The sequence below is a fragment of the Cibotium barometz genome, chromosome 26 (genome assembly GCF_041138505.1).
Source record: "Cibotium barometz isolate CiBa-2024 chromosome 26, ASM4113850v1, whole genome shotgun sequence".
Classification (NCBI taxonomy): domain Eukaryota; kingdom Viridiplantae; phylum Streptophyta; class Polypodiopsida; order Cyatheales; family Cibotiaceae; genus Cibotium; species Cibotium barometz.
In genome coordinates, this window is record NC_141071.1 from 372,767 (window position 1) to 397,071 (window position 24,305).

The 24,305-nt window shown below is 45.2% G+C and overlaps 1 protein-coding gene across 1 annotated transcript in view; it reads left to right on the forward strand.

The window, feature by feature from the left end:
- LOC147623543 (uncharacterized) overlaps positions 1-22,453 on the forward strand; it is a 30,756-nt gene extending 8,303 nt beyond the window's left edge. The window contains exon 2 of the mRNA XM_086820071.1: positions 21,859-22,453. Coding sequence (XP_086676197.1) covers positions 21,859-22,059 — 201 coding nt within the window. The 3' untranslated portion in view covers positions 22,060-22,453. The remainder of the gene's footprint in view (positions 1-21,858) is intronic.
- Positions 22,454-24,305: the final 1,852 nt, after the last annotated feature.

Below are 24,305 nucleotides of genomic sequence, written 5' to 3' on the forward strand. Positions count from 1 at the left end.
AAGGGAAAGTGGAAACACGGGGGGAGAGAGAGAGAGAGAGAGAGAGAGAGAGAGAGAGAGAGGAAACACAGGTGAGAACCTGCTCTCAATATCATCACCAAAAGGAATACATGTCGCGAGCAAGAGGGGAGAACCTCGTAAGTGAGGGACTGCAGCTAGACAAGCTAGGCAAGCAATGAAAATATGAGGGAGGCATGCCGGCTATATATACTACTACATGTAGGCAGCCGACTGGAGTAAAGGACCTCCATGACTGGGAAAAATACCCAGGACAATAAATGGGGAATAAATATGGGTGAGAGGTGACCAACCCCTCTGACTAACATAGTCAGCCCTAGAGGCTAAAATAGGACACCAAATAGGAAGCCAACAAGTAGGGAATGATGTCTAACAGGCGTATGTGTATTGATTACAGGGCTCTTAACAAGATCATTGTGAAGAACAGGGTTCCTATTCCTAGGATTGACGATAGCCTGGATAGATTGGATCGAGCCACTATCTTTAGCAGGATTGACTTGAAGGGTGGTTACCATTAAGTCAGGATTGTTCCAGAGGACATTCACAAGACCACATTCAAGACTACTTTTGGACTCTATGATCATTTGGTGATGCCTTTTGGTCTTACCAATGCCTCGGCTACTTTCAACCGAATGATGGAAAGTATATTTTGAGCACATAGAAAGTTTGCACCTACCTTCTTTGATGAGATTATTGTGTATTCAAAGAATGAAGATGGGCATTGAAAGCAATTGGATATGGTATTTTGTAAACCGGCCTTAGACAAACCAAAGGGCGGTGTAAAACAAACTGGCACACAAAACACTTCAACACCTTTGAAGACCTAGAAAAGGAAAACAAACAGGGGAAGCTAGAGTGCTCCTGCAAATAGTACACGAACATCGATTGGCCCCAAAACGTAGTGGCGCCCCTTGTGGTATTTCTTTAATAGATTATAAGAGCTTTGATTACAATAAGGCTGGAAACTCAGCCGTTATAGTAAAATTCCTGAAGCCTGCAAAGACCTTGCATCATGGTTTCTTGTTCACTCGGCATCCACAAACAATTCCAACTATTGTTCACATCAAAAGCCTCTTTCACATGAGTCCTGTACAGAGAAACTTTCTCCCTTGGTCAAGGCTGCCACAACCATCCATAGCCTCTCACCCTGTGGACAACATCACACCCTGACACATCCAGTGCTCTTGCATCACAACAAAGACGCCAAACTGTTTCCCAAAAGACAACTCGTATCAAAGCACAACATATCATACAGTCGACACACCTGTTCCATCCCTCTGCCTTCCAAGGGTACTATCCATCTCAATCATGGATTCTCCGACCCTTGTCCAATCAGCAGAGCAAGGCTGTACCAAACATGTGTCCATTCCTGTATCCACTGCGTGCATGTGACCTATCTCCTGGAGAAACAAAAAAAAAACATGTTTCCATGAATCCAAAGACATGTTCCCTCATGAAACCAAGGACTTGTTTCCACTTGAAACCAAAGACCTGTATCCCATACAACATAGGCATGTTCCGCCGAAACCAGTCCTGTTTCCTCTCGAGAACCAATGTCTTGTTTCCATGATAAAACCAAAAGAGAGAAAGAAGCCTCTTGGCTGTCAGCCCTGTGCCTCCTATCTTGCAATCGCCCTGCAGTGCTTGTGTGCGATTCTTACAACCAGACTGCCAGCCGCCAAGCGAGGGAGAGAGAGAGAGAGCACATGTGCTGCAGCCTGACTGTAGTTCTGTTGTGCACCTCGTGCTGACTACACACTCCCTTCCAAAAGAGAGAAATCCCTCTTCTTGGTTCCAGCTGCCCCCGCGAAGAGAGAGAGAGAGAGAGAGAGAGAGAAAGAAAGAAAGAAAGAAAGATATATTAACGTCTACGAGAGGCCAAAGTCGGCCTATGAGACAAAAAAATAATACAACTCTGTTCTTCCGGTCATCGGAAGAAAAGAAACAAAAGAAAAAGTGTGCATGTGTCTGGATACAACTGTGAATCATCATGGATCGGTGGAGCCCATATACAAACAATGTAAGGGGGGGTGGGGATGTGGATAGAGTGCTAAGGCAAGATGCATCTCTATATGCTGAAGGGGTGGTACAAGCATGCTATGCAGATCTATGTCTAACTCCATCCAGTGCCATAAGAGGGATATAAGATATCATACATCGCCGATGCCGAGGCTGTGAATGGCATGAACATGTACCCTGAGTCTGAATGAAAGCGAGCTAGCCTCTCCTGTGTCTCCATCTGGTGTCTCATTCGGATAGCTGCTATCTCTCGGTGACGGAGTCAGGGTGCTCTATGTCCAGTCTGTCTAGGTCTCCTCCTGGCTCTCAATTCCTCTGCTCTCTGTGCGGTCACCCCACGTGGTACATCAGCTGGCACTGGCATAGCTCTCTGGAAGAAATCTGTGAGCTGGGACTGTCTCCCACCCCTAGTGGGAGCGGGTGTCTGGAGGAGTCTCTCTCGAGAACTATGAAGCTCTAGTAGTAGTCTGCCAAGCTGTCGCTGGTCCGAGGCCTCCATCAACTGATGTAGTGAAGAGTGCTCCTCAAACAATCCTGCATATCTATCTCTGACCCCCTGGTGGGCTCTACATCTACATACAAAGTGATCCTCAGTCTCCACCTCCTCGCGGCACAATCTGCATATCCGCTCAGCTCTAGGAACCCGTGCCGCTCTCCCAGCCTCTATCTCTAGCTGATGTGATGAGACTCGTAGCTGTCCAATAGCAACGCGAGAGCTGTGTGGCATGTATACATCCATGTACCGCGGTCGATGTATAAACCCATCCCCTGAGATGCTCATAAAGTGGTCTCTGTAGTACAGCATCTTCGGTGGTAGTGGGCTCTCTGGTGCTGTCCATGTCTCCTGTATGTAGTGCTGCCATATGTCCTGTCTCATCACTCTGTTCCTCTCATTGAGAGAGAGGTAACCCCGTGGAGCAGACTGATCATACTGAAAAGGTGGCAACCGCTCAATGTCTATACCATGATGTGAGAACCACTGTAGCATCTGTGCATACCAAGATCCAGTGTGTCCAGCCTCGGCCAGCTGTCTGGATGCCTCAAAAGCTCGGCGGGATAATCTCTCCATGGGCATCTCCCTCATCCTGTATATAAAGGAGATCGTCTGGAACAATGCCTCCACTGCCATAGGTGGTGCAGCAAACTCAGCTCGAACAATGTCGTGCGGGACGGATGGTTTGCTGCGTATCATCCTCGAGAGCATCAAGATCTGTGGTCTCTCCAGCTGTACCCATGTGGAGGCTGCAAGCCCTGGTGCCCAAACCGTTGCTGCATACATCAAGGCTGGTGTCACTAATGTATCAAAGAGCCACCCCTTCGTGCGGGGTTCCTGAAAATGTGCCTGATAACACTGACGCTCAAGGCCAGCAAGAGCTGCATACCCCCGGGTCACTCTGTCTCGGACTGCCTGAGCCATGGAGAAGCGTCCAGCTGAGCTAGTAAATGTGATGCCAAGGTAAACATAAGAGCTCACCACCTCGACCCGCCCTCCTGCTAATGTGAGAGTAGTGTGGCTCCTGACTGCGGGTGAAGTGTGGAAGATCATAACCTTGGTTTTCCCAAGGTTCACTGTGAGCCCCTGCTGTGCGCAGAAGTCATCAAGAGCCACAAGGTGTCTTTGAAGCCCAACCTGCGTGTCAGATACCAAGATGATGTCATCAGCATAAAGCATAACATGGACAGTAATACCTGATAGCTCAACCACAGAGCCTCCTCCCTGTGTGATGTAGTCGACCACCTCATCAATATAGAGCCCAAAGAGCGTGGGGGAGAGCGGGCACCCCTGCTTCACACCAATGGTGCTAGCAACTGTGTCGGACAAGCCTCCTGGGCATCGGACTCTCCCAAAGACCTGCTCATATAGCCTGTATATGCCCCACATCATGTCTGAAGGTATGCGTAGTGTCTGTAGTCGCCGAAAGAGGCGCTCTCTGGGCACAGTATCAAATGCCTTGCGGAAATCCACAAAGCAACAATAGAGCCGTTGCCTCCGTGCCTTGGCCTGATCAATCAGGCACCTCAATGTAAAAATGTGGTCGATGGTCGAGAAGGCTCGACGGAAGCCTGCCTGGCCTGCTGCTCTCAATCCTCCAACCTCTGCATGAGTGCTCAGCTCTGCCTCCAAAACTGCCCCGTATAGTTTGGCCAATATATGGCCAATCATGATGGTCCTGTAGTTCTCGGGGTCTAGTACATCTCCCGCTTTATGGATCGGCACAATAGTGTGCATCGTCCACTCAGCCGGAAACCCCTCTGACAGAGCTCTGTTGAAGAGATGAGCAAGAAATGGTGCCAATGTATCAATAGCATAGATGAGATGCTCTCCCTGTAATCCTGTATGATCTGTCGCCCGTCCATGTTGGAGTCGGCCTATGGCCCTCCTAACCATAGGTGGGGTGAAGAAGGTGGAGACTGTGGGGCATGGCTCTGTGGGCTGTGGTATAGGGGGCTGTGCAGGCACATCATAAAGTCTCTCTGCATATGTCTGCCAGGTCTGAGGATCGGCAATAGGTGTGGGAGGACGGGGCTCTCTGAGTCTCCTCCAAGCAGCAGAGCAGCATCTCTGCTCATGAGCATGTGATGTGTCCCAGTACTGAGCCTCCTCATAAGCTCGCCGCTTACGGCGGGTGAGAGTATGCATCCTCTTGCCTGCCTGCCTCCGGGTGATCTCCCCGCGAGCCCTCTGCACTCGGAGGCTGCGGTAAAGGTTTCTGCACTCATCATCGTACCATCAGTTCTGGGGCATGCTCCCAGATGTAGGTGGCCGTCCTGTCTGTATGTGGTATGGGAAACTCCTGTCCAATAAGCTCCTAAAAGTGAGGGATAGGTATGTATGATCCGCCCCAATGGGGCATGGTGGTACGGTGAAGTGAGACACCATATCTACTGCCTCCTGGGATCCCATCACATAATCCACTGTACTACTGCCGCCTCCCACTGGAAAGCAAGTCAACCCACCTGAATCTGGCCACTGAGTCATCCCCTCTTGCAACCATCTGCAACTCGCCAATAGCCAAGGGAGGAGAGAGAACGTGTGCAGCCCGACTGTTTTCCACTAGCCCTAGAGGCGTGTAGCGGCAACCCGATTTTCTCCAAAAGAAGCATAGGCCCCAATAATAGCTTAGGGGCCACGATTCCTTTCAAAAAAAAGAGGGGGGGGGGTGGTCTTTTATTTTTAAAGGTTTTAAAACCTTTGTCCCCTCCCCCCACATGTGGTAATGAAAAGAAACCTTAAAAATTCCTAGAGTCATCTTTGATCCCAAAAGCTGTACCAATCTGTCCATGAAGTTATTGTCCCAAACTGATGCCATCCACACTGTCCACCATGTTCCCATGCACATTTGCATAATGTCAAGAGAAAAACACAGGGCCGTAACATATTTCAAGAATTGTGGAAGCACAAGTTATATGTGAATGGCAAGAAGAGTGAGTTCTTTTTGTGAGAGATTCACTACTTGGGCCATATAGTTTCCAAGGAAGGGGTCAAGATGAACCGAGAAAAGGTCAAGGCTATTATGAAATGGCTAGAGTTGACTAGTGTGCTTGCAGTTCAAAGTTTCCTTAGCTTATGCTCTTACTACAGGAAGTTCATCAAGTGGTTAGCAAGTCCATTGCATGATTTAACAAAGAAAGCTGTGGGATTTCGATGGGCCAAAGCTTTGAAGCATTAAAGGTTCATACTAGCAAAGGACCTGTGTTGATTATTCCAAATTTATCAAAGCCTTTTATGGTAGAGTGTGATGCCTCAGGAGATTGCATTGGAGCAGTCTTGAACCAAGCAGGCCATGTTGTGGCCTATGAATGTTAAAGACAATAAGGAAGCAGATGCATTATCTTGGAGACTCCTAAGCTATATGATTTCTATGGGTTACCATATGGATTTCACTTTGATGAAGGATCCTTATGCTACTAAAGAGGATTTCAAAGATGTTTTGGAACAGATTGCAGATTAGAGATTTGGTGACTTTTTATGTCATCAAGTAGGGTTTTCTTATGATGCAAACCCATGTTATGTGTGACATAAGGAATTGAGGCCAAGGTAATGGAAGAGTGCCATGCTCCTTCCTCAATGGGGCATAGAGACACCTTGACTACACTTCAAGCTTTGGAGAGCTACTTCTATTGGCCTACTATGAGAAAGAACATTGAACTTTATGATTCAAGAATGTTTGGTTTGTCAGAAGGTCAAGTTTGATTGACAAACACCAATAGGATTTTTGCACCCATTGAATGTTCTATGGGAGAGTATTGCTATAGATTTTATCTTTGGATTGTCAAAGTCAAGGAATGGTGGTATATGGACCTTCAGATTACTAAGAAAATCAACCATGTATGTCATCGATTGGACGTTGCAGATCATTGGAGGATATATAATGCCTTCCACGACAGTTTATGGAAACCATGTAGAGGAGGAGCTTGTATTGGACCACCATGGGTGGAAGAGCCAGTATAGATTGAGTTTCATTCTGTGAGAAAAAGAGGGAAGACAGTGGTCAGAAAGTTCCTCTTGGAATTCGAGAATTATTCGCGAAATGGATACTAGAGAAGTACTTCAAGGATTATCTAGACATACTACGAGCTTATGAGGAAGTGGTTCGTCCATATATGTTTGAAGTACAGGTATATCGACGTCTTGCGATCAAGACAGATTCAAGAGGGAGGGATTGTACCTCAAGCCCTCTTCATTATATATATATATATTGGACTGAAATTGATCATTATTTTGCTTATAATGATTACTTGGACATGCTCTAGTTTGGGTGGCAACGATGCCTGATAGCCCAAGGAGCAAGATTTGTATATAGGAGGCAATGATGCCAGATGACCCATTGACGTCAACGATGCCAGAATGAGATTTGTATATAGGAGGCAACGATGCCAGATATCTTAGACTTCGTAGTCGTACAGTCATTGCGATTAGATGGCCCAAATGACTATATTGGACTTTGTAGTCGGGCGGTTATTGTGACCAGATGGCCTAGATGATTGTATTGGATTTCGCAGTCGGGCAGTCATTGCGACCAGATGGCCCCATAGTCACATGAAAACGCGTTTCTGGAGTGAGAAACTCCGAAACCCCGAAATGCAAGAAACGTTTCAGAAACTCTTGATTTTTTTGGTTTCTCAAAAAAAAAAAGTTTCTCAAAGATAAAAGTTTCTATTTTTTGGAGCTTTAGCAATGCAAAATTATATAGAAAAAAATCCGAAACCTTGGCGTTTCTTAGCCGAAGGCTGAAACGTTTTGCCCCGAAACCTCAAAAATCTCGAAACGTCAAAAACCCGAAACATTTCTGGTGACTATGGATCATGGCCCAGATGACTGTATTGGACTTCGTAGTCGGGTGGTCATTGCGACTACATGGCCCAGATGACTGTATTGGATTTCATAGTCGGGCGGTCAATGTGACCAGATGGCCGAGATGACTATTGATGAATTCTCGGGCGGTCCCATTGACTAGATGGCTTTGAGCGAACTCTTGGGTGGTCCTAGTGACAAGATGGCCTTGAGCGATAGTCTGAGCGGTTTTCCTCGGGAGCCAAATAGCTCAGCACGGTTTTCGATGAAACCAGACATGACAATGCATGAACAAGAGGATCATTACTTGTGCAGTGCATACTAATGTATGTTTGAATTTCTTTGACTTTGTGTGTTGTTTTTGATGTGTGGACAATGCTTGGTTTCATAGTTTGTAACATATGTTTAGCAAACGCATACGCATTCGGGTATGTAAGAATGTTTCGAGTATGTTTCAGGCCCGAGCCAAGTAACATACATGACCAATATAATACCTCATAGAAAGGACGAGATTTAGAGAAATAGATACAAATATACATTGTAAACTCAAGCTCTCCAAGTTCCATTATAAAAACTTACGAAGTTACAACTTACAAGTTACATAAATGTTCATTGTGTGGACCGATTTTTTATAAAAAAAAACGTAGCAACTTTCAAAAAACGTAAAATCTTAGAAAAACATTTTTTTTTAAAAAGTACGTATGGAACACGAGTTTCAAACGTGTATGTTGCAAATGTTTGTCTCATGAAGCAAACGCGAATGTTATGAACTATGTTTGGATTTATGGCATGTGATAGTCCACTATGCTCTAGACTACCTGGCCAGTACCTGACCCCAATAGATGTGAATGATGCATACTTATTTGTTGACTGGCTTTTGTCTAGTTTTTGTGGAAGGTAAGTATGCATTTATTATATCTAACACATGTGACAGGCCATGAAGATGTACCATTAGGAACAAGGACATCGGTCAAAGAAAAAAAGGCATTGAGATGTTACCAGATGAGCAGATGATACCACAGATATGGGGAAAGACCAGATGCACAAGCTCACCAGATGGGACTGGTACCTCGAAACATATGGAGGTACATGATGTACTTGGAACACATGGATATACATGGAACATATGGATGTACTTGGAACACTTGCAGTTCGCAGTTGAGGACAACTGCTATATAAGAGGGAAGGAATGTAACTATTTGGCCCTCCAAGCTCTATTTCACATGATGAAACCCATGCTTGGACACCGGAAGAAGACATGGGGACAAGGTCCATAAGGTTTGATTAAGAAAAAGCACCATTCTTGGTCAAAAAGCAAGAAAAAGCAAAAAGTCAAACATGGTTGACCGTGAGCCAAGGTCACCATTGAAAAGAGGAGAGTAAGCCGGACCAAAAAGCTAAAAGCTGCTTTTTCAAAAGCAGCTCTAGGGCCAAAAGCAAGGCCCTGAAGCTAGAAAAGCAAAACATGAACTTTTGACTAAAGTTGAGTAATATTTTACTATTAAAAAGACCAAAAGCAAAGTAAAAGGCAAAAGCAAAGTAATAGCATCACTTTTTGGCAGAGTGCATGAGGGCTGGTCAGCTGGTTTTTAGCCTTTTGGCAAGTTTCTACAGCCATCCATCGTGACTGAAGTTCACCGGATGCATGGGAGAAGCTGGCCGACTCTTTCTGCATGTTCTCCTCTGATGGTCGGGGGATTTACAGCTTGAGTAGAGGCTGGACAGTGGTTAAAAACAGGGAGGAAGAGCTGGTCGTGGGCTTCTAGACAGTTTTCCTTCCGATCGGAGGTTTGTAGGCTTGTGCACAACTACTGGTCGCTTTCTTTTGTGTCTACTGAGGGCTGGTCGACTGCTGAAAACAGCCTTTGAGGGCTGGTCGACTTGCTTTATGAACCAGACAGGAGGAAGATGATGATGTTGAGTTGTCTCGGGCTGATGTGGGAGTGCTATGGGCTGTCCATAGTTGTCCTGCATGTGCTTGATGCCGGGAATGCTCACTTGTGCTGAAATTGTCAGCAAATTCAGATATTGTGATGTTTTTCTTGTTTTCATATTGTATTGGAAGAAATAGGTGCAGCCAGTGGTGAACCTTGGGCACCCGCAAAGTTGTATTGGAAGCAGACTCCTTTCAGCCCATCTTCTGGCCCCTAGTGTGGTGTACTGTGCAGCTTTGTCATCTTGTTTTATCTGGTATGCATATTTGTATTTTTAGATTTCATGATTGATTAGATTTTTTGTGTTCAGTTGTCCCTTCCGTTTACATTGGTATCAGAGCCTGGCTTTCTACACAGTTGTGCCTAATATGATGCTGGATATGGCTGTAAGGAGTCATTATCCGTGGGAGAAGGTTGGAATTCTAAGGTAGCCCTCGTCTTATTCTCGCGCCTCGAAAGAGGTTACCTTTGGCTTAAGCGGTAGTGAGCGTGCGGAAAGACTTCGTGGCCCTCCTGTCCGTGTAGGGGCACTGTTGCACCCTTGCAGTTTATTCGGTATCATACTTGGGAAACTGGTAGAGAGCGATTTCGGGGCACGGAAAATTCTTTTCTTTTTGAAAAGCTGAAAGATACATTATGGCCAGCCAGTCTGATCATTTTGTGGAGGACTCACCCGTATTCGCCACATGCGGGAAGAAGATAGAGACAGGGATCATGTTGGGACTTTGGTGGGTAACGATCCACCGTTATTTGCCAGGGCTAAGGATCAGCAGGATATTGATGCCTTGATGAATGAGCTTGAAGAGCTCCGTGCTTTGCAAAGAGATCCTGATGTACAGAGGGTCATAGAATCAAAGTCTCATGTCAAGGCTGATGTAGTCACTTTTGATGCAATTGCCCAACAGATGGGAATCGACAAACCTCGAGAGTTGGGTGTTGCTTATCTAAAAAGCCGTGGCAAAGTTGTTTCCGATGATGAGGGCAAGTGGGTCTTCACACGGTAGCCTCACAGGCTATGCCGTGAAGGGAATTCCGATGATGTTGTGAGAGGGCATGCAGGCCGCACCAGTGACGTGAGAGGGCATGCAAACCGTACCAGTGATGTGAGAGGGCATGCAAACCGTACCAGTGATATAAGAGGGCATGCAGCCCGAGCAAGTGACGTAAGTGGGCATGCAGCCCGAGCAAGTGTTTTGAGGGGGCTTGGAGCCCATGCAACATATTTGAGGGGGCATGCAGCCTGAGGAGATGATGTACATCGACATGCAGCTCGTGGGAATGATGAGGGATTTTCAGCCCATTTGAGAGATGCAGAAGATCTTCATGCATTGTCGGTGGTATCTCCACCTTCTAGGTATGCTCGTCCATTCAGAGTGGAGGGTGTTACGCGGGAAATCAGCCCTAGATCTGGGCATTGTCGCCAACATAGGCATGACGAGGAGGATGATGTATTAGAGCGTCGGGATGCCTGTCGCAAGAAGGCCAAAGAGTTCAAATCAGGGGACAAGGACATTAAATTTGAGAGCTATAATGGAAAGTTGGATACTACCAAGGCACTTGCTTTCATAAGGCAATTTGAAATAGCCTTTTGCACTGAGGAATTTATCGAGAAATCTATGCTCAGGCATGTGGGTATGCATCTTAAAGAGACTGCAAGTGATTGGTGGATGGCAAAGCTTTTGGATAGGATAGCTGCCCGTACATGGAGTGCTTTCAAAGAGCAATTTTATGATCAGTTCCTTTCTCCTCACTTTGAGAAGGATGTACGAAAGGAATGGGATTGGCTAACACAGGATGAAGGCGAATCCGTTTCTTCTTATGTTTCAAAGTTTTGGCGGATTCTTCTCAAGGTCACACCTTTCATGACGATTAGTGAGGACGAGAAGAAAAGAAAGTTTGAGTCAGGGCTGCAACGAATCATTCAAAAGAGCTTTGCAGTGTATCCCCACAACACTTTACAGGAGCTCATATACTCAGCAACTATATTTGAGGAGTTGCATGGCAAGGGAGCATCAAAAAGACAAAAATTCAGCTCATACAAGGGAAAATTAAGAGCTGGAAATGAGCAAAAAAAGGGTGGACAGCCACCTAAGTTTATGTCTCATGAGTCCAAGGATGCAAAAGGAGGCTTAGGAAAGAAGCCGGGGGTAAAAAGGATGATCCTAAGTTGTCCAGACAGTATTTCTTTGATTGCATGAGAGAGGGGAAGTGTTTCTCATGTGAGAACAAAGATCACATGAAAGCTCAATGCCCCTAGAATCTCAAAAAGAATAATGTGCAGGATGCCAAACCAAGTGTGAGTGTTATACCCGATGTTCAGGGTAACACTGCACATGAACCAAAGAGCAGGATTTTATGCAAAGCTTGGGGCAAGTTAAAGGACCAAACAGCTTTATTCCTTTTTAATAATGCCTCAGCAGATAACTTCATATCCATACAGATGGTTGCTACTCTTGGGTTAAAGCCTGAGGAATTGGGCATGGACTTTCATGCAGGTGTTGCCTTTGAGGGCAAGGAAGTTAAGGTCACTCCCATCATTGGGAAGCTTCGCATACAGATTTATGGATATTTGGATCATGAAGACTTCCTCGTGGCACCACTTACAAGATGTGATGTGTTACTTGGGATGCCTTGGCATTACCGTTTGGATCCCAAGATTCTGCACAAAGAACAGAAAGTTATGTTTACTCATAGGGGTAGGGAAGTTTGTATTGATGCGGGTACTACTGGGAGTACCATACCCGTTGTAAGCCATATATCTATTTCAAAGGCAATAAAGAAATCATAGCTTGTTCTTACTTGGTCTTTGTACGTGATATGTAGCTCCCATAGATCAAGATAAGATTGATTTCTTAAGTGAATATGCTGATTTTTTTGCCGATTCACTTCCAAGACAGTTACCTCCAGAGAGGCCAGAGGATCATTGTATTGACATAATCCCTGGGAGCTCTCCTCCTAACCGACCTCCTTATAGGGTGAGTGCTGCCCAACAGGAGGAAATCATGACTCAAGTAAATGATTTACTTGAGAAGGGGTTGATAAGGCCAAGTTCTTCACCTTATTGTTCTCCAGTTTTACTTGTGCAGAAAAAGGATGGGACATATAGGATGTGTGTTGATTATAGGGCCCTTAACAAGGTTTCCGATTCCCCGAATCGATGATATTCTTGATAAACTTGAGGGAGCTGCTTGTTTCAGTCGCATTGATCTCACATTTCTTAATCCACATCCAATCATATGTATTCCCATCGTCCTTCATCCATTCTCATCTAGTCACATCATATTACATCTCATCAAATTCGAGTGGTACCTCAAGATGTGCACAAAACGGCTTTTCGAACATCATTTGGATTATATGAGTATTTGGTTGTGCCATTTGGACTTATGAAATGCTCCCGGCACTTTCAATAGAATAATGGACATAGTTCATGTGTAATTTTTAGACCTCACCGCAAGTTCACATGAACTTTGTTTGATGATATTATCATTTTCTCAAAGAGTGAGGCTGAACATAAAGAGCATCTTGCCATTGTTTTTGAAGAGCTAAGGAAACATAAGCTTTTCATCAATGGAAAGAAGAGTGAATTCTTCTTGTCAGAAATTCACTATTTAGGGCATTGCCATTGCATGATCCATATAAGATTCAGCTTTCTTGGCCTTCAAACGGTCATGTACCAAAAGATCCTCACGGCAGTAGAGATTCAATTCTTCTTGTTGTGTATATTGTTTCCAAGGATGGAGTACGCATGGATCCCACAAAGATTCAAGCAATCAAGGATTGGCTAGAACTGCAGAATGTGCATCAAGTTACGAGCTTTATTGGTTTATGCTCGTACTATCGTCGATTCATTCGAACTTTGCTTTTTTAGCTTCACCATGACATGATCTAACGAAGAAGAAAGTAGCATTTCGTTGGTCGGAACCCGAAAAGACAGCTTTTGAGAAGTTAAAGGATGCCATCATATCAAGGCCAGTTCTTATTATTCCAGATTTGCATAGGCCTTTTGTGGTTGAGTGTGATGCATGTGGAGATTGCTTGGGGGCCGTTTTTGAACCAAGAGGGACATGCAGTGGCTTTTAAAAGCCGCCGCCGCCTGCAACATGCGGAATTGTATTTGCAGGTTTATGAGAAAGAGTTGTTAGGCGTTATTTATGCCCTTCAAACAGGAAAGCATTATCTTTTGGGGGCTGAATTTATGGTAAAAATAGACCACCAAAGTTTACGACACTTTCTTACAGAGCCTAAACTCTTGGAAAAGCATCTAAGGTGGGCAAACTTCTTGTCCATGTTTCATTTTCAGATTTTGCATACCCCGGGCAAGAAGAATTTGGTGGTGGATGCTTTGTCACGCAGGCCACAAGTAGATGCCGTAACTACCGCCTACCACCAGGACTTATCAGGGATGCCAGATATGTATGCTTTGGACACAGATTTTCAGCTTATTTGGGCTGATTTGAATCATGGTACTGCTGTTCCATCTTATTCAATTAGAGATGGGTTTTTTATGATGCATAATCGTATTTGTGTAGTGCGTGAATTACGCCAAAAGGTTATGGAAGAGTGTCATGCTCCGCCTTATGCTGGTCATCATGGTATTCTGGCTACTACACAGGCTTTGGAAAGATATTTCTTTTGGCCAGCTCTACGCAGGGATATTGAAGCTTATGTGCGAGAGTGCATAGTGTGTCAAAAAGTCAAGTTTGATAGACACAAGACACTTGCTTTGCTTCAGCCCTTACCCATTCCACAGGAACCATGGGAAAGCATTGTTATGGATTTCATTATGGATCTTTTGAAATCGGCACATGGAAATGATGCTATATGGACTATTATAGATCGTTTTAGCAAACAGGCACACTTTATTCCTGGGAGAAAAACAATCAAGCCAGAGCACATGGCAAAGTTGTCCTTAGCTCAGATTTTCAAACATCATGGCATGCCCAAGTCTATTGTGGAGGTTAGAGATCCTCGGACTACCAGTTTATTTTGGCGGGCATTGTTTGATAATATGAGCACAAAGTTGAGTTTTTCATCAGCCTATCATCCTCAGACGGATGGTCAGAGTGAAATAGCAAATTTAGCTGTGCTTGATTTGCTCAAATGTTATGTATCTGAGCAGAAGTCAGATTGTAAAAAGTATTTGCCATTAGTTGAATTTGCGTACAATAACACAGTGCATTCTTCAACTAATAAGGCTCCATTTGAGATAGTCTATGGCAAGGTTGTGCTTCCACCTATCTTACGAACAAAAGATGAAATCTTTGCAGCAAATGAGTGTCCGTGATTTGGATATTGCGTTTGCACAGGTTCGGACAGCCATAGAAAGATCTCAAGCTAAGCAAAAAAAGGCAGTTGACAAACACAGGCGAGAGGTGGTTTTCAAGGAAGGTGATTGGGTATTACTAAAGTTTAAGAAAGCACGACTTCGGAAGCGGCTAGGTAAGGAAGGCCGGTTTCCTAAGCTTTCAAACAGGTATCACGGGCCATTCCAAATTTTGCAAAAAATAAATGTAGTGACATATAGATTGGTATTGCCCGATCACTGGAAAATCCACAATGCCTTTCATGTCAGTTTGTTAAGGCCTTATGTGGGACCACCTCCTATGGAACCAGTTTTGGAAGATCCACCTGAAGTGAATGAACTTGAGGAGGTATTGCAACCTGAGCAGATAGTTTTTCATAAAGAGCGCAAGCATGCAGGTGGCAAGCTAGTGCGTAGGTATCTTGTGAAGTTTAAAAACTATTCGGCTATGGAAGCAAAATGGATGGACGAGGATTATTTTGCGGATTATTCGGAACTTCTGAAGGCCTGCTTGGAAGCTTTTCAGTTGCGGTCAACTGCCTAGAAGCCGGGGGGAATGTCACAAAATTCCTTACAGCTTCTATTTTTCTACTGTTCATGTGTGGCATGTGGAGCCTGACATGACATACATGTATGGCTGGTGTAGCCTGACATGGTGTGTCTGTGTGGCATATGGAGACTGACATGACAGTACATGTATGACTGGTGTAGCTTGACATGGTGTGTCTGTGTGGCATATGGAGCCTGACATGACAGTACATGTATGGCTCGTGTAGCCTGTCATGATAGTACATGTGTGGCTTGTGGAGCCTGACATGGTGTACATGCATGGCCATGGAGCCTGACATGATGAAAGTCTTTGGGACTGGCTATCTTGGAGATCTTGTGTATTTATGTTTTGGGAAGGTCCCGAAAGGATCATGAGCCCTGGACATTTTATCGGATACAACTGAGCAGCTGGGTGTTTCTTCCAATATAATTGCACTCATGTGTGTGCATGACTTTGATTTTATCTTTGGATGACTTGTCTTGTTTGCCTGGACAATGCCTGAGATTTCTGCCTGTATTGTCCATGGGGTCGGGTACGCCTGGGCACCCTGTGGACGTGTAATGTGCACACGTGTTTGGGACTGACAAGTGGTCTACATGTGTTTTGCAGGTGGTAAGTCAGCCTTTTGGCAAGTTTCTACAGCCATCCATCGTAACTGAAGTTCAGCAGATGCATGGGAGAAGCTAGCCGCATGTTCTCCACTAATGGCCGGGGGATTTACAGCTTGAATAGAGGCTAGACAGAGGTTAAAAACAGGGAGGAAGAGTTGGTCGTGGGCTTCTAGACAGTTTTCCTTTCGACCGAAGGTTTGCAGGCTTGTGCTCAATTGCTGGTCGCTTTCTTCTGTGGCTACTGAGGGCTGGTCGAGTGCTGAAAACAGCCTTTGAGGGCTGGTCGACTTGCTTCATGAGCCAGACAAGAGGAAGATGATGTTGTTGAGTTGTCCTGGGCTGATGTGGGAGTGCTATGGGCTGTCCATAGTTGTCCTGCATGTGCTTGATGCCGGGAATACTCACTTGTGCTGAAATTGTCAGCAAATTCAGATATTGTGATGTTTTTCTTGTTTTCATATTGTATTGGAAGAAATAGGTGCAGCCAGTGGTGAACCCTGGGCACCCGCAAAGTTGTATAGGAAGCAGACTCCTTTTTGGTAATCTAATCATAAAGGCTGCGGCGGGGGGGGAGGGGGGTTTGTTCAGCCCATCTTCTGGCCCTTAGTGTGGTGTATTGTGCAGCTTTGTCATCTTGTTTTATCTGGTATGCATATGTGTATTTTCAGATCTCATGATTGATTAGATTTTCCGCGCTGAGTTGCCCCTTCCGTTTACAGACATCGACTTGGATATCCTACATCGGCATATCTGTTTGTTTTGTATTCATTGATTGTTTTGATCCTAGCCACGGTGCTGGTGGGTTGTTCTTGAATAAATTCCTGAAAGGGGGCAAGGCCCCGCTCATTGTGGTGTATTGTGCAAGATCCCTATTCCCTTCTCTCTCCCCCCTCTCTCTCTATATCTTTATCTCTTGGACACGTGGTTGAGTTTGTCACTGCACACCTGCTGGGGTTACACCACATGACTCTTGGTGTAAACATAAGTCCCTTGCCACAAGGTTTCATGTCCACATTATGGATTTCGTCCATAGGTCCAAAAGCGTATAGAATACCCAACTAGTGACACATGATGATCAAATATGCATTTATGGGATCATGGGCAGGAAGTGAGGGTGGCCGACTAGCAGTAGAGGCACTATCGATGGTGTCCTTGGCACCTTGCAGTCCATCAAATCATTCTGCAGTCTTCATCAGCCCAAGTTGTTGCTTCAGTCCCCAGGCAAGCAGTAGAAGCAAAGATGCAAGCAAGGAAGGATAGCAGGAGCATATGCGTTTTAAGCTCAGGCACGGTATAGAAAAATGCAGGCCATTAGCAGATTGCTGGTCGCCTATCATAGCAGTGGTACTCCTTAGCCGGGGTAGGAAAATCCGCAAGGAAAGAAAGGGATTTGTAACTTCCGGATGGCCGGGGGGTTTCGCAAAAAACACTTGACCATAAATGCAATTAAACAATGAAATTGGCCACAGCCTTAAACATATGCCACTTAATCCACAAAAGTGTAAAAGAGAGACATGCACAAGTGATACTGTATAGAGGCCAGATATGCGGGGACCCCCCCCCCCCCCCCCCCCCGACCCCCCGAGTATTTTATTACCCAAGGAGAAAATATCATGTACACGCTTTGAGGGCCTTACTGTCCCCATGGCAACTATAAAATTCAGCTGGTATAAAGGCTATAGAAATGCCAAGCCAACAATGCAATCCATATGCCTTTGTGTGGGTATTGATTCTTTCCCAAAAACCACGGGGCTTCATGCAATAGAGCTGATATAGCAGGTACAACTCTCCATTCAGCCGGTATACAACCTTCCTCCATTTAGTCGGTACAACAAGTACATGGGTTGGTACAATAGGTACAACCCTCCATTCAGCCTGTATAGCAAGTACATGGGTTGGTACTATTGTACCGACCCTCAAATCAGCCGGTACAACCCTCCATTCAGCCTGCACAGTACATAAATTAGCTGGTACAGGGACGGTGCAGCCATCAAGAGGCTAAAGAAACCTTTTGTTGAGGAGAGTGAAGGAATGTAGGAACTTTTTGTTTTTCGAGCTGGGGTCAGAGACAAGTGGACTCATCTTGAGAGATTCTTGGGACAACAAACAGTTCATATCATTCTCTTGCAACAATTCAAGCTAATACTCTCTTTAAAGATGGAGGCCTTGAGTGGGTGATTGGGACCCCATTAGGTGTATTGTGTATGCTTTTTGCTTCTCTCTCTCTTCCATAATTAGCAAATTAACGCACACTTTAATCACAATAAGAGCTTCCGCTACACCTCATGTAACAACTGGGGTGTGTTTGGGTAATTGCTATAATTTTTGGGCATAAATGTGCCAAAGGGTGGCGTCAATGAATGGGGTAGGTGGCTTTTGTTCAAGAACTTTCTGATCTGGACTCAAAAACAGTTGGTAGAAGCCATCCTCGCATTTAGCCAAAAACATCCTCTTGTAACATCCTTTGCTCTTGGTGCGCAGTAACCTATTCTGTCGCCTTCTCGTGTAAGATGGGAAGGCATGTTGCTTTGCACTTGTCATGATACCAGCTGTGTTGAGGCATGGTTAGACATGGCGGTTTGGAGGTAGAGAAAGGGAAAGAGGCTCGCTGGGGTTGCCTCATGCAGGTTGGTAGTGAGCTGGGTCACAAGGGTGGATAACAGGATGAGATATCAAGGGCTGAAATGAGATGATAGAGGTTACGCCATCTAAGTCATGATGGAAGTGTGTCGGTGTATAGGTGGAGATGGTTCTATCAGGAGGCTGTGAAGGAAAAGTGCCCAAGAGAGAAAGGAGAGGTGGGTGATCTGTGCCAATTGGGAGGGGTGGGGGGTGGTTGTCATGCGCACAGAGTGTATCTACTGTGTGCTTCGAGGCTTGGGGAAGCTTGGAGCTAGGGAGGCTGATTGGCGAGCTGTGCTAGACGGGCGGGCACCCAAGTCGCTGACCGGCCAAGGGCCTATAAAAGGGTGGCCAAGGTTAGCCAATAGTTCATAGAGTCTCGCGTGTCTTTGTGAGAGCTCTATGGTCAGGAGCCTAGATCTAGTGCAAACGTGCACCTGCTTTATGCGAGGTCGGCAGCAGTCTCGAGGTCCATGACAGTAGCTTCGTGGCGGTATGGGACGTCACGAGGTAGAGATTGGTCGGCACGTCCAACTAGTTAGCTCAGCTCGTGGCTCGGTGGGGACAACCAAGACTTGTGGGCTTGTCCACGGTTGTCAAGGTTGGGAGGTGAGTTAGGCTTGCACCCCCTTCACGTTATAGGCCCGCGAGGGTAGCTTCGTGGCGGTATGGGATGTCACGAGGTAGAGATTGGTCGGCACATCCAACTAGTTAGCTCAGCTCGTGGCTCGGTGGGGACAACCAAGACTTGTGGGCTTGCCCACGGCTGTCAAGGTTGGGAGTTGAGTTAGGCCTATACCCCCTTCATGTTATTTGGCTTTGTTTTGCAGGTTTTGAGTCTTGTATCAGGAGCGTTCTACGAGGTGATCATTGGGGATTTGACAGTGGTGAGGATGGTAATGTCTTGGACGGGGAGGTTACAAGGTTGGGGAGCCCATTAGATAATTCACCATGTTGCAAGCAAGTAAGACCTCTTGAGGCATGCCATCTGGTCATACCGTTTGTATATGATAAGTCCATGTGACCCATCACCGTCCTAGGGGGAATGGTAATGTCACATGCACCTTGCACTAGAGTGCTATGTGACACACTGGCTCTACATTAGTGCAACATTCATACTGTAGGATTGCCTTTTTTAGGAATATTTTGTTTTATGCCATGACCCCAAGTCCAGGACATGCCAGGCACGAGCTATGTAGGTTAGTCTCCATAGCCAAGAGAGTCTGTATGTGTTAGTCCTCTTAACTCACTTGGAGAATTCATCAGATAGGTTCATGTAGAGGTCAACCTCAGCTTTGGTCAGTGCATTAGCAAGCATGTAGAAAGCTCAGACATGTAGATGCACGTGAAGCATGCCTATGGGCCAGCCAAAGGCCCGCCCATGCCCATGGGGCATAGTAAACAGCCTGACTAGCCCATAGAAGGGGCCAAGGTCCAGGCGGCAGCCTATGATCAGCAGTCGGCCAGCATTAAATGCCTACAAGCATTAGTCGGCCAGCATAGCAGACATCAGCTGCAGGTTAGGTAGATGCTCCAGTCGGCAGCATAAAAAGGGATTTTTGATGTGATGTGCAGCATTCAATGCTGAACAGGCCGACCTGCAGCATAAAATCATATAAAAGCAAATGCTCAGTCCACAGCATAAATAATCATTCATAAATCAGTCACAAGCAGTCGAGCAGTAATGTGTGCCTAGAGCTTGGCCTTGTGCATACATTCAGCAAAGCAGGACTTTATTGTGCTACAGCCCCAAGGCCTCTACAAAGAACTTCTTCAGCGTTCAGCCAGCATATGTGCGTCCCGCAGTTCTGGGTTTGCATAGTGGTCATCGAAGAGCTATTCAAAGGAACTTGGACAGCATATGGTTCAGCCTGCGTTCAGTCTACTTCGTGCTTGGATTGGGCAGTCGTCAGTCATCTTTCATACTCATTATACAAAGTTCTCCAAAGAAATACAAGCAAATACTCTTGCTTTCAAGGGGGGCCCCTTCAGTGGGTAATTGGGACCCAATACTGTGTCGACTCCATCTTCTCTCTCTCTCTCTCTCTCTCTCTCTCTCTCTCTCTCTCTTCTCTTCTCTCTCAAGTAAAGTGGAATTGCATAAATTCATGGGTATAAAGAAGGCTTTGTTGAGTGTTACGACGATCAACCTATTGCATGCTACAAGTAAAGTCTTGGACGTGGGGGGCGAAGGCCGGGGAGCCCATCATATAATTCACTGTACTAGAGCCTCCAGTATGTGGGGAAGCAAGCAAGACCTCCTGAGGCACGCCATCTGGTTGTATTGTTTGTATATAATGAGTCTGTGTGACGCTCCCATCTCGAGGAAGGACATGCCATAAGATGTATGAGCTAGCTCATATAATGTCCCCTGTATCCCCCCTTGGGTAGAATGATGGGATTCCTGTCAAAATCAAAGAGCTAGACTTGACTGCTCCCTGTCTTTGCATTGAAGTCTCCCTAGAAGAGAATGCCCCCCTAGCCTGGGAAACTCCGTGATGTCTACATAAGGTGCCAAGTAGGTTGACTGCCCATCAGATAAGGAGCTCTGAGTGTAGTGAAATGTCTCTGGTGGAACGTAACACGTTGCCATATGCATGAGTCGCTCCCCTCCTGACATAAGCACATACTCATGTACCTGGCGTACCTGGCCGCCGTATCTCTCTGAATCATTACGACTATGATGTGGAGGTGTGACCTAAACAGGGCTGCAAAACCCCCCTACCCCCTGAAGGAGCCCCTGTACTCCTTCACATGCTTTGGCCCTCCTATATATCAACTCTTAGATATATTCTGCAACCATCGGTCAGCCCCCTGTGGGCTCTGGTGTGTCTATGTAAAAGATATTGTTCCTCCCTGTGAATGTCTCAGCAAACCCACCACCTGGGTCTGACCAGAGTTTGTCATTGCAGTTCTAGGTGGCTACTCGCATAATGTTGATGTGGTCTCATAGATCCTATGACCCTATTTGGGGCAGTGCTTTGCAACAATGATATGGCCTTCTCGGTATACTACCCATTGCCCTGCCTTGCATGCCTAAAGCACATGCACCATTCCATCCTTCCTGTGCTCTACCTGTAATGGTGTGAGGTCTTGATGAAGGTAGATCTTGGTGCTGGGCAAGACAACTCTTTTTAGCAAGAAAACAAGGCCGACTCTGCATCTTTGAACATGGACATCTCAATATACTGCCCATTTCCTTCCTCAACCACCTTCACTGTTTTGGCGTTCCTGTGCTCTACCTGCACCAAGGTAGATCTTGGTGTTGTGCAAGGTGGTTCTTTTTTGTAAGAATGCAGGCGTGAATGTGCATCTTTGAACTTGAGGAGGCTCTCCCTGGTCAAGTCTTTTCCTGCCTGCCACATATCAATGAAGGGGGCTTTGTAATACTAATTTGTGCACATAGCTTCTCACCATCTTCCTTTGGAGAGAGAAAGCGAGAGAGAGAGAGAGAGAGAGAGAGAGAGAGAGAGATGATATTGATTCATTGATTTTTGGACTTGCAGACCTTGGCTATGAGTCAAAGATCAGAGGCTGTGGATGTAGGTACACTCTCATTAACAATCCGCCAACAAAATGTAAAGATTCAGGCACTGGAACAAGAAACAAGCAGGCTAAGGCAGGAGCTCAAAGGACTTAATGTTTCAGGAGAGGTTTTACAATTGCGCCGAGAATTGCAGATTCTACAAAATAAAGGTGTAAGTTAGAAGTTGGACCTAGTTGCACAGTTCAAAATCTCTACTGGCTCAGATGTGTAAGATGCATGCTTACCTACACACTGTTGTACCTAGCCGAGTCATGATAAATAATACTAGTGATATATGTTGGATCTTGTCAACCCACATGCTCAAAAAAACAACCTTCATACTAAATGGAAAGGGTATGTGGCTGTAGTTATTGCTTCGTACTATCAATCCCACATTGCATGACACCGTCCCTATCATCCTTGACTTTTGCCTTGTGCCATCGTTTGGATCGTCAAATTACTTGATGTAGATTCCTTCAAACAACCGAGCAAGGATTCTTCAAGGCAGCTTTGTAGTACGTACTAAGTGATCAAATTATTCTTTGTTTTTGTTGTCCGAATCATGGACCACACTACAATGAGGATTTCTCCAAAAAAAAGACTCTACTATTGACTTTTTGAGGAAGCTTTATAGGTTTATGGTCTGTTGAGGTTAAATATTATAAAAACATGTTGCTTAGCATAATTTGTTGTTACTTAACTAATTTTCCTTAATCCTTGCGGTTATTAATATACTCCTTTTGATAATAACTTTGTTACACATGCAAGTATAAAACACTTGGAAACGTAAAGTTTACATGCAAATAACCTTATTAATATGGAGCTAATGGAGGATTAAATAAACCAAACAAAGTACATGGAGGATTAAATAAACCAAGAAAATCTTAGTATCAAGATCTTCAAAAGGAGACAAATAATGGACACAAACTAAGGAAGAGCTTATCCCTTTGTGTTACAATTCATACTGGCACACCCATGACCAAGAAGATAAAAAAAGTGTTTTAGGCCAAATGATGACAGTATAATGGATTGTTAGAGATCTGACATACCCAAAGAGGGCATGAATGTTGCACAATTGGTTGAAGGATAATTTGGAGGAAATATCAGAGAACTCTTCAGAGCAAGAAAGACATGGTGACTCTTAAGAAATGGGAAGAGGACGAAGAAGAAAAAAAAATAGAAAGTCATGGAGCTTGAAAGAGGAAACGCGAAGAAATAGAAGGCATTCTTTATATTCCTTAAAGGAAAAAATGCATAGGCTTCCATTACACATGTAAGTAAGATGGCAAAGCACCTTATTATAGCATAGGGCGGGCAAAACCACGATGGAGTGGTTAGCAACGTGGCTCCAAGGATGGTGTGGGATGAGTAGGTTGTGACCGAGAACCTCTACGACCATACTATGTACCACTCTCAAATGGTTGGCGACGTTCAGGCCATTTTTGTTGTCACCGCTTCCTAGGAGAGTACTAAGTTGGAGCTCCTTAGTCTCCTCTCAAAGTAGACCTCTTCAACTACATCGGACTATTGTGCATGTGTCTACTTGTGGCCACTTGAGAAGCCACAGACTCTCCCACTAAAATACATACTCACCTCAGCTTCATAGTGGACCGTGGAGTGTACAGACACCTCCATCGAGAGGAGACACTAGAGGCGAGCCAGACAACACGATGGTGCTTATTCTCCAAGTTGGGGAGACCAGACTTGGCCTCCTCAACATCTACGCTCCTAACATAGTAGGAAACCGCATGGATTCAGGTATGCCAGGTCTACCCTTGTAGGGCATGCAAAAGGATTGTAGGGGTGATCCCACTACTTTAGAAACTTGAGAGCTCTGCCTTGGAGGAGATTTTTTTTCCACGTTAGAGGCTTGGATACCTAGCACCTTTCAGGATGGTACCACAAGGCAACATTAGGACCTCTTATGAAGGCTGGCCCAAGAAGCCTTCAACAAGGTTATCGATTTTATTGGGCAGAGAATTTGGGTTATCAATCAAGCTAGTAGAGAGTTTGGGTTATCCTTCAAGCTAGTGGTGGGACTAGATCTCCAACTCAATTTGTATGATTTATCTCTAACTTTTTGTCTTGGACTGTTTTAATGCGTTCCTTGACATTTTCCTTGAGCCATATAGTCAATTCTTGTAGGCTTACCATTATTTTGATTTGTTGGCTTGATATGAGGCCTTCGATGTAATTGTAGCGATCTCTCTCGTGTCAATGGCCATTAAGTAGCCACGTTGATGTGCGAGAGACTACCTTTGAAGTCCTCCATTTCTTGCTTAGGTAAGCAAAGGAGCCCTTCCAAGTCACTTGCATTGCTACCATTTTTTAATACATATGTTGGCTCTTGATGCCCCAAGGTTATGAAGGAGGTCGAAGCATCGCCCTCATGAATGGCATGTTCTGGTGGTGCTTCATCTTTTTTGG